Source organism: Ixodes scapularis, unplaced genomic scaffold (genome assembly GCF_016920785.2).
Source record: "Ixodes scapularis isolate PalLabHiFi unplaced genomic scaffold, ASM1692078v2 PGA_scaffold1__304_contigs__length_218370807, whole genome shotgun sequence".
Classification (NCBI taxonomy): domain Eukaryota; kingdom Metazoa; phylum Arthropoda; class Arachnida; order Ixodida; family Ixodidae; genus Ixodes; species Ixodes scapularis.
This window is the reverse complement of record NW_024609846.1, coordinates 22,018,445-22,038,110: the sequence shown is the minus strand read 5'-3', so window position 1 is coordinate 22,038,110 and position 19,666 is coordinate 22,018,445. Positions and strand designations below refer to the sequence as shown.

Here is a 19,666-nt window from a genome sequence, read left to right as displayed (position 1 = left end):
AGCCCTGCAGGGCACCGAAACAAAAATATGACACAAGCCCTAACCTGGCCCGGGCTTCCAGGTTGACTCGTTCCCGCGAAGAGCTCCAATGTCCCGTCTCACAGTCGGCGAAACCCTTCTCTAATCACTGACAGGATGAAATCGGCAGGGAGCAATCTTAAGTTGCCCCTCCTCCAGCGAGAGGTTCTTACTTTCGATAACGCCTTGGCGTCTCGCGGCCTTCGAGCACGACGGAAGGCGTGCTGAAGGCTCGACATCATAAAGAAACGCCCTGCCATTCTCATTCTGTCAGTGGCTATTGGCGACGTGCGCTACCAAAAAGCGTCGCTGTGGTCGGCCTTTCAGGATTGATCAAGCGCTCACTCTGACCACGGCCGTGCTCTGACCATCTCGAGTGATAGACTCGTATATACTGACAAGGCCTGGCAGATTGCCACGAGAAGCGGCCGCCGAAATGGAGGAGGTGGAGCGGAAGACAACGAATGAGAGGAGAGCCTATGGTGCCCGGTCCCACCCCCCCCCCCCCCCCCCCAAATTTTCCATTTTGCTGGGACCTCCACTCCCCCTCCCCCTCATACAGCCTTTTATCATGGGCGGGCCCTCCCCCCCCCGAAACAAAATCCTGGCTACGTGCCTGCGTCACACACAGGTAGGAACCGTAAGAACCTCGCGTCGTCGCCCAAAGCACCATGGCATCGCAAACACGAGTGAGACGAGTGTCTCCTTTTCGTTTATGAGCGCGACGAACGGGATTGCGGTGCAGGTATTCTCCGTCCGAAATATCGAGTCGGCCCGTGTTGACTGAGGGTCCCCGTGCCGGCCCTGCGTCGCGCGGCACTGCGCAAACAGGGCGCGACGTTCCGGAAATTAGCCAGGACAAGACGAGCCGAGGGTAAGAGGGGCAGAAGAACGCTGGCTCCGTGGCGACGACGCGAGAACAGTTCCACCAAATTGGTTCCACCTAAAAAGCAAGGCCTGCGCCTCGCCTGCCCCCCCCCCCCCCCCCCCCTTCCCCGGGACACACACAGACATACGTCATCACTAGTGGCCCCATGCAGTGCCGCCTAGCTCGCGTCACCAACACCGTCAACGCGTCTCCCAGCGACTTAGAACGAGGTCAACGGCAGTGCAGCTGGTGCGTGGCGTCGAGCTTCGGCGTGCTTGCCGCTTGGGGCGAGGCTGGGATCTACTAACGATGAAGTCATGCTCAAGCCTTGTGTTTTAGACTGGCAGGAGGGGGGGCCTCGAAGGTCTGCGGTCGCCTTCTGACGTCGACGTCTGTAGGTTGCGCGAGGGTCGTTAATCAGCGAGTCGCGGAGTTGCAGGCGTCGTTGTTGCGCCGAGGTCGAGAACTCAGTCAGTCGGAGAAAAGTCGATTTCAGGGAGGGGGAAAGTAAGTTGCGGGACGTGATTTGCGCAAGCGCTGCGTACGCTTCTGAGCACTGTCAGAAGTCTTTCTTATGCGCACTCGCGCGCTAATCATTAACCATTCGTTTGTTGAAAAAAAAAAAAAAAAAAAAAAGAATAACCGCTGATATAATGACGTTTGGAAGTGCAACGGTAAAATAAGGAAATTATAATGTCATAGTGTTTTGGCCTGGGTATGCGAGAAAAACAAATCAAGACCTAAACTGCATAATCAAAGATAATTATTTGAAAAAAATAAGGGATTTACGATTCCTCTGCACAATGCGTGCTTCAGTTATTTAGCCACACGAATATTTTAGCCCTTCTAGAGACACCGATAAAAAGGAAACACGTTCAACTTGGAAACAAGTAAATTACAATTTTATATCAACATATTTGATCAGGGTTATATAAATATTCCAGATCAACATAAATGTTACGTAATCACCCTCCCGAAAACAAAAAAAAATAATAGCAGAATTATTTTTTTGGTATTCATCCGACTGGCCGTATCTCTCCGGAGAAGAGAGTCGAGTTTTGCAGAGTGAGCTACAATGGCCGAGGTTGAGCAGTTTCCGGTGGCCCCTGGACAGCCGTGCTGCGCATGCGCGAGGAGCAGTGACGTCACACGGCGCACAGCTGGCGCGCCGGAGCCGCCGCCGCCGCGCGCGCCTCGCCGGTCTGCACATTCCAGAGGAGTGACGTCATAGCCGCGGCAGACGCACTGCCACCGCCGCGTACCCAGCTGTGCGCCTCCGTTGCGCAGTAGCCAAGCCTGACGCTACACCGGAGCCGCTTGATTGCGCCTCTCATTTTTTTATTGGGCTTGTGACTTTCAGAGTACTTTCATATTTTGCGCAGATCAAAAGACATTCAAGCTGTAATCAGGCGTTAAAATTATAATGACTTACGACAAAACACGCAAGATACAGTCGAAAATAAGGAATAAAACACGATTGTAAGGATTAATAGAATGATTAATAGAATAAAACAGCCATATCTCGTGTGAGCTAGATCTAAATGTCGCCTTATATTCTTAAAGACAGATTAAAACAAAATAATTGCTAGCCATATGACACACTTTGGATAAATTTATGTGAGCTATTTACGTTAGAACATTGCGGAAAAGAGACTCTTGGGTTCAGGCACAGTAAAAGTGCCGGTGTCCACTCCAAGTAAGTGAACACATAGGCTTCTTTATTTTTGATCAACTCCAAAGCAAGACCGCTCACGCTGGAGCGACTTTAGTTCCTATTATCCGCCATTTCATTGTAAACAAGAAAAAACGTCACCTTACTTTTTTCAAATTTATTCCAAATTCGACGGAGTTGAACTTTTTAAAATTCATTGCGTTGTTTTCTTAATTAAAAACTAAAATTGAGACTTATGGTGTCTCCCGCACGATCCCGGGAAAAGAGAAGTTCCAGTCGGGAACACAATACTTTAGGGCGAACATGATTTTCTTAGCAACGAAGATGAATCATGCTTAGAAAGCCCCGAAACGTAGTCTATTTTCTGAAATGGTCCACACCGAGTGACTCCGCGTGAAGAAAGAGCAACACACTGAAGATACCCTCGATACGTTCCAAGCGTAGGATGAGCTTTTTGTCATTGCGTCTTTTATAAATAACTGTAAAGCATGAAAAAAAAAAAAAAAAAAGACAACGAAATAAAAATAAAAATAAAAGTTTGTTATTACTGATTAGTCTTGTTATATCCCAAGAGCCGCAGGTGCCGTTGAACGAACGTTCGAAATCTCCTCGAAAGCACGACTAAACCACCTTGCCGGCAGCCTTTAAATCTTGAGGTCGGCAACCGGTGGCAAGCAAACGCGTTATTCATCACTCGCAACCCTTCAGGCGTGACAGACTCAACGCCGTGTTTTCATGTCACCGTCTTCAAGAAGAGTTAAATGAATCATTCCACATGATTTTCTCGCGTGTTTAGCCCATGGTGCGATGTTTGAGCCCCTGACAAGAGCCTCGAGTGAGAAGTGGTCTCTTGTCTTTCATCCTGCATGAGAGCTGAGAAACTGCTCAAGCTCCTCCCACAGAGGCCCTTCACTCTTCTGGCTGGGAAAGGGCGGGGGGGGGGGGGGGGGCGGTGGTAAGCGGCTTCCCCCCCCCCCCCTCCCCCCCTCCTTTTGGACTGGGTGATAGGCGCTAGAGAGGCGTATCGACGATCGTTAGACTCCCATGCCAACCAATAAAGCAGCAAAACGAAACAAAACACGGTGGTTAAAAAAAAAAGTGTCTCGCGGTTGTAGCAACTTTTCCAACGCTTATCACCCAAGCGAAAAATGCCGAATCTCTGGGCTCTGGAGGCATGTAAGGCGTCTGATATTTCCAAAAGAGAGCTACTGCGAATGCCCAGAACTCCTTCCACGGCACTGCTGACAAGGATGGCAGCGCGCAGTGCATGGGTAATAGACCGATCTCACCAGCCAGTTTAAGTACGACACCGCTGCCGCAATGCATCGAGGGAATTTTACTCTTTCAGCCCGTGCAGCGACCTCGCTGGAGCTCTGCGTGTGTAGAACTTGAGACATCGCGAGCCCTCTCGTGCACCGCCACCTGCCTCCTGTGAACTAAAGTTATGGCGGCGTCACGCATGCGCCTAACGCTTAGTGAGAGCGGTCTATTATAGATATGGTCTATATTTACATGCTCAAAAGTCGACACGCCGCTGACAAAGGACAATAAATGGGGCTAAATATTCCCGCAGTTCTGTGGGCTCAAAGCCGGCTCCGGACAAGAACGCGACGTAACGGCACTTTCTGGTCGTCCTTCGGGGGCTTGAGGATTCCGCAGTCCCCCCTGGCGGCAGAGCCCGTCGCAACGCCGCGCATCTCATCGGCACTCGATTGGAGCTCAGCGATCCGCGGCCCCAACAGCTTTCCCCATCGTGTCCCCATTCTTCACACAGCTTCCCTCAACAGAAGGGTTCCCCAATTTTGGGGGACAGGCCTCGTCCTCGTGAAGCCGCGCCGGCGCTTGAGTCAACGTCAAAATCTGCTCCGACCCCCTCCCCCCTTCCCCAAATTCGAATCCCCGTGGGTTCCCCAGCGCTATGCCATTGTTCTCAATGCCCCAACACGTGCCCAAGCGGCGCGTGCCTCTTCTCCCCAAAGTCCCGCCGAAAGTACCCGGCCCAAAGTTTTCCCACACAACGCCGCCACCGCTGAGCAATCTCGCGCGAACTTTTTTTCCCCGAGAAATAAAGAAAAAAAAGGACCGTTAGCCACGCGGAAGGGAGAGGAGGTGAATGTTTTTTTTTTACTTGCTTTCCCTCTTTCACCTGGTGGCGCAGGTGGCCAATGGGAGGGAAGGCTCGTCTCCCTCTTTCCACTGCAGCAGTAGAGAAAAGGATGGTGGGGCGTGTTCGATGGTTTGATCTTGCTTCGCGATTCTGCGACAGACGGCTCTGCGGTCTTTAGCGTGTATCGCGGCCGAAAAAGTGGAGTGTGACTGGGGGTTCTTGTGGAGCAATGGAACGGGATAATTTTACCTGAAATAGCTTAGTCGAGTATTTTTACCCAAAAGTAATTTTATGAGGAGGAATGCGAGTAAAAGCACGGCCTTCATAAGGACGTTTCATTTTTAGGAACGTGACATCAGGTTCGACACCCCGGAAATCGCATGGATCGTTCCACTGCGTGTTCAAAGTTTCATCGCATCAACGAGTTTTTGATCATTCGGCGGCAATACGTATTACGTTTCATATCCACCATCGTTTTTTTTTATAAGAAAAAAAAAAAGTGCTCACTTTTTATTTGGCAGATATACGGGGTTCTATTTCATTCTGGCAGGTGACTGAGCCCGAGGAAAAGGCATTGGGGATAAGCGGGAGATGCTCAGAGCAGTCGGTAATCAATCGGCCGTTTTCGTCAAAAAAAAAAAAAAAAAAAAAAAAATGTCGAGTTTTGGTTACGATATTTTTTCCAGGACGTTGGGCTTTTACAAGTCACGCGTCTGTACAAATTTCACCTTTTTAAATGCACAATTAATTGTGCTATTCTGCACGTTGCAGAAACATAATTCGACGCAATAGGCAAAGTCTATATTGGATAGGGCCCATGGCAGGCGCACTTTAACACTGTTCATTATTCGATTAATTTAGGTCTTCATTTTGTTTTCGTTGTCCTAAAAAAAAAACAAAAAAACAACGAAAATGCAGATGTCGAGTTTCGTTTATTGCTTCAGACACATACGTCTTAAGTTTGGAGAAGAAAAAACAAACGAACACACACAAAAAAAAACAAAAAAACAAAAAACAAGCAAGATTTGGCGCAACAAGAGACACAGTTCGGGGGGGGGGGGGGGGGGGGGTTGTTTTTTGCTTGAGAGCAAGTTGGTACGCCACTGTGTTCTGAATTCATCGGATTAGATAACAATTTATAATTAGTTAAAAGTATTGTTTTACATTTTTTCTCGTCTCTCCCTCTGGGTATTTAGGTCGATAATATGAATAGTTTTTTTCAGGTAATTACATTACAGTAAGCATTCTTTTTCGAGACTACCCGAATTACTTTTTCCTCTATATAGCCAAGTTTTCTTCTCATGCACAATGGCCTTGGGAGGCGTGGCCATGCGGCAATACAGCGCCGGGAGGACAGGTGGTTGGCTAGCTCGCATTGGGTCGCAGGAGCCGCAACTTTTGTCGTCTGCGAAGTTACGTGGTGGAACGGAGCATACGGTAAACGACATGGTTTTCATAAAGACCTACGTTTCGCCGATTTCGCGATTTCAAAAGAATCACGAAAAACTAGTACCGCGAATAATTTAACTCGAGGTAACGACAACACCACGAATCATGAAAATTTGCGCCGACGAAATAAATCCGAAACTGGTTGATTTCCGAGGCGCACGTGCAGCACAGCAATCTCAACCAGCACGTAGAATTTTGTTTAATCACAATCTATAGCTCGCAAATAAATAAATAAAAAAGTCTGCGTAGCTATCCTAACCCTTCTCTCCCCCCCCCCTCCCCCCCCCCCCCCCCCCCCCCCCCAGGCCAATTACAGACGCACACTCACACACGAAAATCCGTTGTGCGCCAACGAGAAGACGCTGCCTATGCTAATACAAGACTGCTCCGAAAAAAAAAAAAAAAAAAACACACACACACACACACAAAAAAAAAGAAAAAATCTTTCAAGTTTTTCCGCGCATTCATGGCGACGTTCCCTTTCACGTCAACCGCCTCAAACACGTTGGTTGCATCGAACGAACCGGCACTACAACTTCTAGGGCACTGTACCGGCACGTGCCTTGGCCTGGCAAAGCCCGAAAGGCGCATTCCCCCCGCTCGTGCGGATATCGTTGAAGTTCGAAGCGCCCCTAGCGCATTTCCTCCGCGAACGCAGATGGCGTCCGGATATTCCTCACTGAACCCCCTCGTGGCGCTTTAGCCGGCGAGGCGGTCGCAGCGGTCCCTGGGGGACGCTTGGCGCCGCCGTTTTTCGAAAACGCGCCCCAGCTCGCGCGCGGCTGTGGTCCCCCAGATCGGCGACGTCGCGTCTGGCCGCAACGTCGGTCGCGGTCCCCGGCTAGGCCCGTCTTCGTCGCCGGCTCGGTCTTACGAAGGGTCGGCCAAGCGACCGACTCAAGCTTCCAAAGACCATGCCGCGCGGCTTTCTCCTCCAGCGCTACACCAGGCACAACTCGGACGGCGAAGACAACAGGTCCGACTCGTCATCTTCAGACCACGATGATCTGCCACAGTCCCCACGCTCCAAGGCGTCCACGGGGTCCGAGTCTCTCTTGTTCACCGCGACCGCCTTACTGCAGCCTACCGTTTCCTCACCGCCGCCTTCGAACCAGACGAACTCGAAAACAGCGCCGAACCTTCAGCCACCGCCCCTGGTACACCACGCTAGTCCTCCGCGTAAACCGGCCGGCTCAAAGACAGCCACGACTCCGACGTCGGCGGGCAAGTCTGCCGTGAGGCGACTCCTGTTCGACGACGACAACCTGTCTCCCGTCTCGGGAACTTTCATCCGACCGTTCGACGACGACGAAGACCTGGACCTCGACGAAGAACTGGACTACGACATCCCGGCGGCCCTGAACCCGGTCATCGCCAGCGACGAGGCCCGAGCCGAGCTGGCCAAGATCGAGAACAAGATCGGCGCGTACGTGTGCCGCCTGTGCAAGCAGCGTTTCGTGGACGCCTTCGGGCTCGCCCAGCATCGGTGCTCCAGGATTGTGCACCTCGAGTACCGGTGCCCTGACTGCGCCAAGCTGTTCAACTGCCCGGCGAACCTGGCGTCGCACCGTCGCTGGCACCGTCCCAGGGCCGGGGGCGAGCCCCCCGGTGCGCCGCCAGGGTCCGACGAGGACGCCGGGCCCTATGCGTGTCCTGGCTGTCCCAAGAGGTTCAGGAGGATGGCGTACCTGCGCAAGCACGCGGTCGTGCACGCGCAAGGATCACCCTGATGGCATGCGGTCCTCCAGTAAGTCCTTTGCTTATGTCTATGTTTGAGCAGTGTGCACTGCTCATACCATCATACAAAAGACAGTCTGCAAACACGAGTCACCGCAACACCCGTGGTTCGAATTCCGTGTGCCGTGTGTATCCTTGAACTCGTTGCCATGTGGCATTTGAAGCACGAATCTCGCAGTGACTCCCGTTTGAATATGTATGCAGGCTGTCTTTTGTCTGACGTATAAGCAGTTTGGCCCCTGCTTAGAGGTAATTTGATATGGCCGAGGTTGACCAATAGCGTACCTCCGATGTTTTAAGATTGTATGGTTGGCGTGGAGTGCTAGTCCTAGGTCCTACGGTAAGAACTTTCAAAATGAACAGCACATAATATGCGTGCAAGAACAAATCACGGCATCTGGCACACCTTCCTATTAAAGAGAACCTGCTACCGACGCATCAAAGTTAAACTCGAGCTTTGGAATGTGTCCTTTCGAAAACTGATGTCCAAAGTTGGAAGTCTGCGAATACGCACTGGGTTTTTTGCGTACGTATTCATTCCGCATTTTGTGTCATCAGTGGATTCATGTCAGGCGTCTACTGGATAACATAGATAAATGATATTGCAATGACTTATTTTTGCTTTTCATTTAGAAACATCAAAGGGCAAACCTTGAAAAAAAAAAGCTAATTGAAATAGTCTGCCTCTTATACTCTGTTTCACCTTATGATGTACCGCAGGAAAGGCTACAAGCGCGAGCTCCTTGCTCTGGGGCACATCCCGGCGGCACAAGCTCTCGTGACTTTAGAGCAGCTGCCAACGATATGAGCTCGCGCATCTATCCTTCGCTGTGGTACAACATAAGGTGAAACGAAGTGTACTTCCCCACATCTCATTTTAACTAGCTCTCGCGCAATAGACCTATTGCTAAATTTCCCAAGTATCAAGGAGAATGCTGGGAATGTAAGTATTCTCGCCGCACACGCTCGCCTTCCGGTATGAAATATTCGAAGTAATTAACCAGAATAAGATGTTGACAAACGCGCGTGCGGGATGCCATTTGTTTTAGGTTCCCGCTTTAGAACAGTAACGGCTGCAGACGCCAGCACGTGCAGCGCAGGTAACTACACTCGCAGCATGCTCCTTGGGGCTTGGGTAAGTTAAGCTCAAGGTCTATTGCGGAACGTGCAACTTTCTAAATCAAGTGTATTTTACATCGCAAGCCCCAAGAAATCATTCCTTGCGTAGAGTGCGTGTTATCAAAGACGCACGTGGCCGGAACCACCGTATTTTTATTTTCGTTATCCCCGACGAAAGTAAACATGCTGAGGGGACGCTGAGGTCGTTGACACTGCGTGAACGCCAGGTGTTCCAAGAGTCGCCGCTGTAGACCTTGTGATGCTACCGGCCTGATGGCTCGCGAGTATACTCCTTGCTACGTTCTCTGAAGGTCACTGACACTATAGTCGGTGACAGGTTCAGAGCAAAATGGAAGCTCCTTCCACCCCTCTCCGCTTTAGCAGAGCGGACACTGTAGAGGAGGTCGCTTCCTTTCCAGCGTTCGCTCTGCTAAAGTGGAAAGGGGTGGGAGGAGCTTCAACTTTGCTCTGAACCTGTCACCGACTATATGCTTGGCACTAGCGTTCTTGTGCGACGTCGTTGTCAGGACTAGTGTAGTTTCAACAGTGCTGTAGTCGCGCACTGCTGCACAAGCACGTGGTCTCGTACAAAGGAAACGCGAAGCAAAGTCCAACGCTCGCGCAAGTGACTTTGAGAGCGTTAGAGCAATGCAGAAGCTGCGCCACTTGCCTCGAGACTAAGATTGAATTTAGGGGAAGCGTGCTCTTATTTATGTATGGTTCTCTATGAGGCACGTATTGATTCCTTCTGTCCGATATGCGGGCGGAGACAAAGCTTCCACGCCAGAGCCGTATATGTGGAGAGTTTGGTCATTCGTTGGGAAGTATAGGAGACAAATGAAGAGGCGCCAATGGCCGAAAGCGGGCTGGGCGTGTTTCGGGGCCTCTTCAAAATTCGAATGTGGCCAACCAGAAGCCGGAAATAATAACCTGGCGGTGGTCGCGAGAAACGAAATCAATAAGTGCGTCGGAGTAACTCACGGTGACTTAAAATATGGTGCACGTGATGTTTCGATCGCGGTCATCCAGGATCGTGGTTGAAAAGCGCAACTAGAGGAATGATCGACAGAATTCGTACGCCAGGCACCGAGGGCCGGGAATCTGCCATCCGAGCGCTCACACTCTGTCCGAGCAAAACAGAGTTCGAGCGGCCACATTCGTTTTTTACATCTTTCTGCATGATCATAATCGAAACATCACGTGCACCCTATTTTCAACCGGGAAGGGTTACTACATATAACTCTTAGGGGCTTATTAAAGCCATATATCTATGATTATAACTGTTTCTCGCTACCACCGCTAGGGGTTTTTTTTTGGGCTTCTAGTTGGCCAAGAGAGCATGTTAAGCCCTTTTCTGCGTCTGGTGCACGCCCTGGCTCTGCCCGCGCCTCCCATTGACCAGACTCTCTCTATACACGGCTCTGATTCACACTAACGGCACGGAGTAGTTGCAAGGTTAGAGAGCACGAGCTCTTAGCAGTTGATTCCGGTGCGCGAAAGATCCGCTGACGCCTCACAGGACTTCGACCTCGCGTTCGTAGCATTGGTTTTGCTGCAAGTAAGTGTAAAACAAAGCGTAGTTCTACTTTTCGCTACATGAGCCATGCCGATCGAATCTCTAGGCAAATAACTGACAGCAATTGAACGACAGGGAGATTCGTTTGTTCTACTGCCTCCAACACGAACTTGCTACCTTCAGTAACAGTTTGGCGTCTCTTGAGCTTCGAGTATGCACGCGCAGCCAAAGCATGGTGGAAGGCAACGAAGCCGCGTCAGTGGCTCCGAGGCAAAGCGCCGACCTTAGGATCTCCAGGTGGCGGGTTTGAGTCCCGACCGAGGAGCGCGCATCCTGACGGAGGCTTATTGCGGAGAAGGCGCCGCGTAACCACGGTGGCATGTGAAAATATCCCCAGGGGGTCGAAATTAATTTTGAGGCCTCCAATGGGGCGTGCCAGATGCCCTTCGTAGGATTGGCACGTGACACACCCAAATTTCACTTGGTTTGGAAGACAACGAGAGCGCTCTGGGGGCCGAGCACCTGTAGGAGACGACGTGCCGTCTTCATGCTGACACCATGGGAAACAACGGTAGGCGCAGAGTCTGGATCGCTGCGTGTTTCATCGCTCATATTTCGGCCTGTTTCTACGCGTTTTTTTTGGAGAGCCATAGTTATAAAATTATCAAACAAGAAGATACAAGAGCCCGCAGAACTCATTGAGTGGGACTGTTATGCACGCACGCTCGGGAGGTGAAGGCCTCCTTGGAAATAACATGCTCGTGCTCGTAGAATAGAATTCCCCAAACTTGCCCTTACAGAAACCCTAAAAAGGAGAATAATTAGGATTGCATATATTGATTCTCGCTACCTCCTACGCAGTTGTAAAGCACACGTACAGATCTCGACTCGTTCAACTCGATTTGTAAAACAATTATTGAGAGTCAAGCGTTAGAAAATGGAAATTCAAAGGCCTTGGCTAGGGTGACTTCATGTGCACTTTGCTTAGGGTGATGAAATTCTTTGTAGTGCCCAAGGTTGACAGCACGCGCTGTCGAGAAAAATGCAAAGAAATAGCCGGTGGCAAAATTCCGCCTCAGTATTGTCAATACCAAGAGCTCGTGCCGAGGGGTTTGCTCGCGCTCAGAAATAAAAAAAAAAAGAAACAAAAGCGTTGTAAAAAAAAATGGTCAGATGCTATCACCCTAAGCAAAGGCACACGAAGGCACCCTAGAATCGGCGCGTTTTAAAATAAATATCTGTCTATCAAAATCTCAACAAAATTTTCTATCTCCCTCAATCCGCAGTATCGTGAATGAAAAGTGCTTGTAGACCATATTTTTCTCTCCGCTACGCCCTCCGCAACAAAAGCGCCGCTACTGCGCATGCGCGCCGTTAGCCTCGAGGCTGCAGAGTTCCCGATCTCCCATCGGGCAGGAGATCCGGAACTCTCCCGTCTCAGGGCGCTCCATTCAATAACACGAACTGCGTGCCCCGCGTCCCCAAGTTGCTTGTTTCCCCACTACGCACGGTTGCTGAGCGGAGAAAGTGGATCTACAGAGCACTTTAGCGGGACCATTACATTTCGGAATTCTGTCGGTACGATAGAACGCATGAATGCAATAGACCCTTTTCCAAATTCAGTGCCATCTTGTGTCCTCAAAAAGCAGTCACACTTTCGACAAAGTAGTGGCGGTCATGATACTTTCACACGTCAGTGGCAGATGAGAGTTGGTGCTTAGATCACCTCATAATTCTTTCTTCATTTGTCTGATTTTCGATGGTGTAAACAAAGGAAGTGACCAGTACAAAGCGGTGACACGGTGACACATAAGCCCGTTGATTAAACTTCGGCCAACAAAAGGCTTTAGAGCCAAACTTGCGCCAAGAGCTTGCGCCAAGACCACACTCCGAAATAAACGTAAGCGCAGCCGTTGTATTTAATTCGTGCGTCGTGTTGTAACTAAAACCCCGAACGTACATGCCTCATATATCCTACGGTTGGTAGTTTGTTCAACTTCTTCCTGAAGGCCGCTATTCGTTTGACGCACGTGCCATGCACTCCGGTGATAATAGTGATCAAAGTTGCCAAACTAAATTTTGAAAAGGGTCTATAGACCCAGTTATGATGGTTCCGCGTCTGAGTGCCATTTGAACAGGAATACTTTTGAGCATACTAAAATAAGTTGCTGACTGGCTGAAAAAAAGAAGTGTGGTAACGCTAGGCTTGTGGCCGCAATACGCGAAGCGACTATATCAGCGATAGGTAGTATTATGACAGAACAAGAAGTGTTGCTCCGTTTTGTTTTATTATTTACGCAGTTCCGAGGCGAGGGTAGTTTCTAGTGGCGAACGAGCATGACGCCCATTGTAGGACTGATAAGAGAAGGACAAACAAAAAATCAATTATCTACGCAAAAAATTCCCACACAAGAACACGAACGAGTTGTAATATGTAAATTAGAAAAACAAAGATAAATGCACACGAACATGCACGGAAACTGGAGTAAATCGACCCTTACAAGTTCATTTTGTATGCCCAATGATACGAAGGCAGTCGGAAACTTAGCAACAGCGAAATAGGTCACTCGTGGAGCCATCATCGTAGTTTCGATTATCAAATGGGTATTAAGCAAAAATAGCCAAAACATTAAATCTTTTTGTTTTGTTTAGACTCGCATATCTTTGTTGTTTGCGTGCATAAAACTTTATGAACTACGGTAGGGCTATACATGCACGAATATTTATGCACTAAGACTGGCAACTTTTAAGCCTCGGTCAGACTGCTAATAGCTCATACAAAATACATTCTGCAGAGTATATCCGAGGCGTGTTTCTTCCTTGCATGACAGTTATGTCAGATTCACCGTATACCAAAAAACTGTCTGCAGTAATGTTCGAAGCCTACAAAAGTTTAAAGCAAACACGCTCCGAGAATTCTCGATGGCAGCTAATTTCGTCACCATGTTTTCAGCGATGTACCGATGCACGAACTGTGTGACCACGGCTTCGGATCGCAGGAGCGTGCCCCCCTCAGAATTGTTTCGGAGCTGCAAATATACCATGCTACGCAAGAACCGAGTAAGAAACAAGTGAAAGGAGACAACGCGATATCCCCATTCAGCAGAGTTAGGACGTCTCCTAGATCGTCCTTTCCCCCATCGCTCCGCTTTCCGCAACTAATGGCTGCGCACGGGAGCCGCTAGCCTCGTCTGCCGGATTACAGATCTCCTAGCTGGTTCCGGAAAAGCGTTGCGGGACGACTGCAGAAACTACGGGGACTTCTAGCGAAACGTTACCGCGTTCCGCGCACCGTACTACCGGAACCTTTGAATTGTGCTTTTAAGCGCGCGCCTAAGATCACGCTTGAAAGGCTCCGGTAGTGCGGTGCGCGGAACGCGGTAAAGTCTCTAATTGTAAAAAAACTCCGTAATATGAACGGGAACACACACAGCCCTTTCGTCATGGCTCCATCATTGTTTCTGCGGCGCCACGCTTGTATCCATGGCGTTCTTGTACGCCCTGCTTCGAATCTCAGCACGTACGTATAGAACCAACAGAGTTACGTGATGGCACAACCTATAGTTACACGATAGGTGTCACGCCATCTACCAGGGCTACTTCATCGCGTGATTAATAATTACATATAGGGGATCACCTTACTAGGTTCCTTAACGTTACGCGACGATTAACCACTATATTACTTGACTTCGATGTTACGTCGTGGTGTCTCGAGACATCCGTGCACGCTAATGACTTCACGTAACTGTGTCCGCTAAATTTAGCGGTAAAAGCATCCCGCGCATTTTCTGACTTCGTACGTAGAGCCAATATTTTGGTTTTCTCTCGCCCATATTGTGGGCCGCGTGCATTAGGTTCGTGCGAGAAAACGAAACCCTCTAACAGGCTCAAGCTGAGCTAGTGGTTCATACTGATGCTCAGCTGATGCCGGGACGAGAGAACCTGTTTCTGATCCTGGATTAATAAACTACGAATCGGAGAATTAGGGAAATCGGTGAAAACGTTGCACTAGCGACGGTGGTAGAATGTAAAAGTTTTGCGGAAATGACGTTTTCTGAATGGAGAAATAGAACGGAAACATATAATTTCTTTATGAGCCCACGTCCACCAAAACCTAATATTCGTCAGGCCAAGAAATGACACATTTCTAAGACCTGTAATATCTATTTGAATGAAAAAAAAAAGTCAGCAAGAAAACAATTTTGTTTTTCTGGCGTACATGTCTTTTCAATGAAACAATCGCTATAAACGTCCAGAGTGCCATTTCTGGGTTTGACAAACATTAGGCTTATACAGAAAATGTGGTTTTCTGTTTTATCTTTTGATCCAGGTAACTTCATGTTCTCAAACCTTCGTACTCGATCACCGCCGCTATTGGGTGAAATTCTCACGGAGTTCTAGCTTTCGGCGATGCCTAGCTTAATTATACAAAGAAAAATAATATTAGGATAATATTTTTTACAGACTCGGTAAGTAGACAAAGCTCGCCTCACACCTTCTGTCCCGCTATTCGAACAGACTGTCCGCTCCCACCGGAACACACCGGGGAGTGGGGAGCAAATTAGGCCTATGAATCTCCATCGGTGCCTAGGCGAGGAGGATGCGGCTACGGTACTGTGGACAAGCAAGAGCCGACGGGGAAGGAGGAATACGTCGGCGAATGGAAAGGGAGCGAGGACAATACGTAGATGCCGGGGTGGGGAAAAGAGGGGAGAGCAGAAGTATGCCGACGATGGGACCGTTACTGCTGGCGGCGTATGGCGCTGCGAGGGGCGAACGAACGGCCGACGGGGCAATCGAGGGGGCGAGGGAGAGAGGGAACGAGGAGATGCGCCTGAGGGGGGAGAGGGAAAAAGTGTGGGGGTACGGAAGGGGAGTCTAGCGGCAGCTGCGCCATCTGCCGACGCGTCACGTGGCGGCGGCGGTCCCCCCCCCCCCCCCCCCCCCCCCCCTTTCTTGCTTTTTGATGGTTTCGAGAAAGAAAAAAAAAAAAGGGGGGGGGGGGCAGTTTTGGAACAATTGACGACGTGGCAGGCGGTTGCCCAGCGCGAAACGAAATAAGTAGACAAATGAAAAAAAAATGCAACAGATGAATGCGGCAGTGTTTGGTGCGGCATTTTTGTAGCACGGTGTGTCGCGTCGCTATGAATGCGGGCTGGTCGGCGAGTCGCGTATGGGCGTTGTGGACGGAAGACTCGGTCCGGAACCAGGCGACTGGTGTGTAACGCGGTTGGGAGGACTTCAGAAGAACCGCCCGTAAGAAGAAACCTCGCTGCAGGACACGACGAGAAAAAAGTATCTGCGCGGACACGCCTCAGGAATGTTGGACGCATACATTGTATGCTTCGTCTGTAGAGTTTTTTTTAATAAAACGTATAAGTAGCGTGGCCGGGGCTTTACGTTGCCGCTGTACCCCGTTGTTGAGGGGCTGCGGAATGTTACCGTAGCTGCGATCGCCTTCGTTTGCTATGTACCCAATTTTATCCACCGACGCTCGTGAAAAATATCTTTAAAAAAACTTTGAATAACAAAGAACAAAGCAGAAGCATCGTCAGTTACACCAAATGCTGATTTCTGCGGGGCAAGGCAGTTTCTGGAAATATCGGATCCAGGCTTATTTTGATTGAACCACGTCGTCCAGATGCATATAACAGCTGAACTAAGAAGATATTCGACAACTGCCTCTTGAGTGCGCCAAACAAGGTAGTTATCCCAGCGGACAACCAACAAAACACGACTATATATGGTCAGATACAAGTTAAGAATGCGCAAAATGAGCACTACCAATCGTCAGCCACGGCATGGAATGGCTTCGCGGACCAGTCAGGAAAGTATGTAGCTGCGTCGAGTTATGTGACGTCTGCGCGACATGCCAAAGCGCATGGCGGAGTAACATTCGTTGGAGGGAATGAGGCAGTGGGAAGAACTACGGCCGCTTTCTTTAACTCCTATCTGGCAAAATGAGCTATTCACTGGTGGCCATAGCTGAGCCCGCTGCTGTCGACCGCATGCTGGCGTCTAACTTTCCACAACGAATAAGCAACGAGTATTACACTTGATCAAGTTTGACGCTCCTTTCAAATAAGTTCCGAAGATGCGCCTTCAACATAGTGCTAAAATAAGACGTCTAATGCGTATGTATACACGAAGAGGCTCTTTCTGAAATTCAGTGGGGCCACTTTTATCGCTCTCACTATTAGAGGGTCTCTGTGCCATGTTAATGGCGGCCTTCTGGTGGCTGATGAAGGAACGGGTTGAAGATGCACCTGAAAGGATGAGGGTGAATTCAGGGTTAATTTCAAACTCAGACTCAAAATACCTGTTGGTAGATGCTCGCCTCTAAAGCCTTCTGATTTAAAGGATTAGAAAAAATATACTGAAGTCAGCGCGTTTTACAAACCGGCCGCTTTTTCGTAACCTTCCAAAAGTGAAGCTCGTAAAAAAAAAAGAGTTACTTGAAGAATAAATTTTTTGTCTGCCTTTGAGTTATACGAAAGCTGCAGTGTCGGACGAAATATGACTACCACCATTATCAGCACGGAAAAAAATTACTGTTATTTGAGCACTACACGGCACCGAGTTTCGGAAAGGGTAGAGATGTCCAACTTTTCCCTGTCAAAGCCGAAGCTGTGGGTCCCCCACAGACTTCGCGTACCCTAAACGCCAATCAAAACTGTGCACTCTTAACTTATTTCGAACTGTCGTAGAAAAATGCGCCTGCGACAACGAGCTTTCAAAACTGGGGCGCGTCGTTGCCCTCATCGCCGCGACAACAGGCGCCTCGGAGTTTGAGCTCCGGGCAGGGCTGCTGCTCTATGGGGAGACGGGCACAACGGACGCTGCTGCTGTGTCCACTGGGGCCGGTCTAAGGGACTGCGGGATCGACCGAGCTTATCGGAGCTTTCCATCGGCGCGTAGGTCGCCCCCTCAGTGGAGAGGAGGGCGGCATCGATCACCTCTGGCAGTCCGTGGTGGCCGCTGTCTGTCGGACGTGCGAAGGTCCGCACCCTGGACCTCTGTTGGCCGGACGGACGGGCCCGTGGCTCCTAACGCGGCTGCGCCTTTGTTTTGTCGCTTCGGGAGTAAGTGTTTGAGGGATACGCGATGCTTGGGCCGTAGGCGATTCTATTTTAACCGAAAAGCACCGATAAACACCTGTCAATGTCAAAAACGCAAAAACAAAAAACGTTGGTCTAAGAATATTAAATTGACTAAAACCGAAAAACACGGACAGCAGGCAGGTCCTTCGACTGTCTCAGCACCCAGCGCGAGCTCACTTCGGTACTGCCATAGCCTCCTATATACTGACAAAGCCTGGCAAATCGCCACGAGAAGCGGCCGCCGAAATGGAAACGGTGGAGCGGCAGACAACGGGTGAGAGGAGAGTCACGTGACTGGCGTTTCGCTGCGGCTACACGCCGAAACACATTTCTCCCGAGCGAACAAGTGTGTTTCAGGTTCTCACCGCTGCAAAAGGTGTGCGCTGACGTTCAGGTTCCCCGAGAAATGGCTCTTTGACGCTCTGTGTTACCAGATCCTCGCGCTCCAAATCTGCGACCGGGTACTCTATGGCTCCGTCGTCGAACTGCCAGGCTTTGTGAGTAGAGAGGAGTCTATGGTACTGCTTTGGCCTCTCGTGAGCCTGGAGCGTGCGCGTGCAGCCAAAGTGAGACAGAAGACAGTGAGCGAATGCCGGGCATCTGAAAGAGACGCGTTGTCGTTCTTATCTTGCCATTTGTAAGATGGTAACCCTGCATCGTTCATTACATGTCTCCTTGGCGTCTCTGTCAGAGGGCAGCGAAGGGCAGGATGTCGTAGCTCTTAAGCGTGCTTTGGCGGAAGGAGCGCTCGTGCTTTAAAGGTACGAGTCAAGGCAAGGAACAACTATGTTACCTCACGCCGCGGTGCTGGCGCTTCAGGAGAATTTCCAGTCTGCGGGTGTGGGCGGAAGTTGTCATGCGGGTCGGGCATTGCTGTGTTGTTTTGGTAGAAGCCACACTGAAACCTGACTTCTCGTCAAAACGCCGCGACTGTGGCTGCACCACAAAAGCCGGGAAAGGTGTCAAGAGAGTTAGTCCGTGTTTTCTGCCTGCCCGGTTCGTTCGAGCACGTGGATAGCTACCCCGAAAAGGCGAAACCAGACGCCGTCAGACCATGATTACTTATGCGGGACACTGAGTCAAATTCACTGATATTTTTGATCGGCGGAGTTGTTTATTTTAAAGCGAAACCTTAAGCCTTAAGCAGCTCGTGTCGCAGAAAAGCCGGCGTCGTCAGGACGGAAAAATCCAGCATTGGTCTATTGGGTCACATCACAGCCACATGACCTCGCGCGGAAATTTCAAAGAACCCACTTTCATTTTGCGTCATTCATATGAAAATAGCGAAAAAAAAAAAAAGACGGGACAAAAAGACGAAGGAGCACACAGGACAAGCGCTAACGGGCAACTAAAGTTAGTTGCCAGTTAGCGCGAACAACTTTGAAAGAAAGTTGTTAAAACATGACGTGTAATACGAATTAAAGGTCTGAAATGAATGTTTCAAATGAATTCACTTTAAACAAAGTAATGATTTGCCTTATAAAACAATTAATGATTTTTAGGCGGAGGCGGCTTTAGAACCCACGAACCTTCGGAGCCAGACACGCTACGGTCTAGGCCACGCCGACACGCACGCCCGGTTTGGGAGCGACAGGAGTTTATATGTTTAGCTCTCGCGTTCCACTCTTAAAGGCGAAGCTTAAGCGTCCTCCTGTAATTTTTGTTCCAACATGAATGCGTGAAAACTGTCAAGTTGTCCGAACCACCCCCATACCACGTTCAGTGTGTCTTCACGTTCGAACGACCGTGTGATCGTATAAACTGTCGGCTGCTCTTTCAAACTCGTCTGCTTGTTCAACCTATCGTCTACTCTTTCAATCGACGACGGCTCGTATACCACATATTAACGCAGTAATTGCGATAAGAAGTGCGGGCGAACTCCTGCTTTGGTTATTTGGCAAGGCAAAGGACCGGAGGGGTGCATCCCTCGACATCCAGAGCCACTAGACATCAGGGCAACTCTACCTCACGTGCACAACAACGCCGCTGTTTGATGGCTGGTTGCTCACCCACTAGCGCAAGAAGTTATCTGCACGGAGTACGCAGGCTGAACCAAAGTATATACCGACGAATCTACTAG

General features: G+C 49.7%; 1 protein-coding gene across 1 annotated transcript in view; it reads left to right on the top strand.

Moving 5' to 3' along the window:
* The first annotated feature begins 7,028 nt into the window (after positions 1 to 7,028).
* Positions 7,029 to 19,666, top strand: part of LOC8031613 (insulinoma-associated protein 1-like) — a 62,417-nt gene continuing 49,779 nt past the window's right edge. Inside the window, exon 1 of the mRNA XM_029981805.3 lies at positions 7,029 to 7,861. Coding sequence (XP_029837665.2) covers positions 7,029 to 7,844 — 816 coding nt within the window. The 3' untranslated portion in view covers positions 7,845 to 7,861. The remainder of the gene's footprint in view (positions 7,862 to 19,666) is intronic.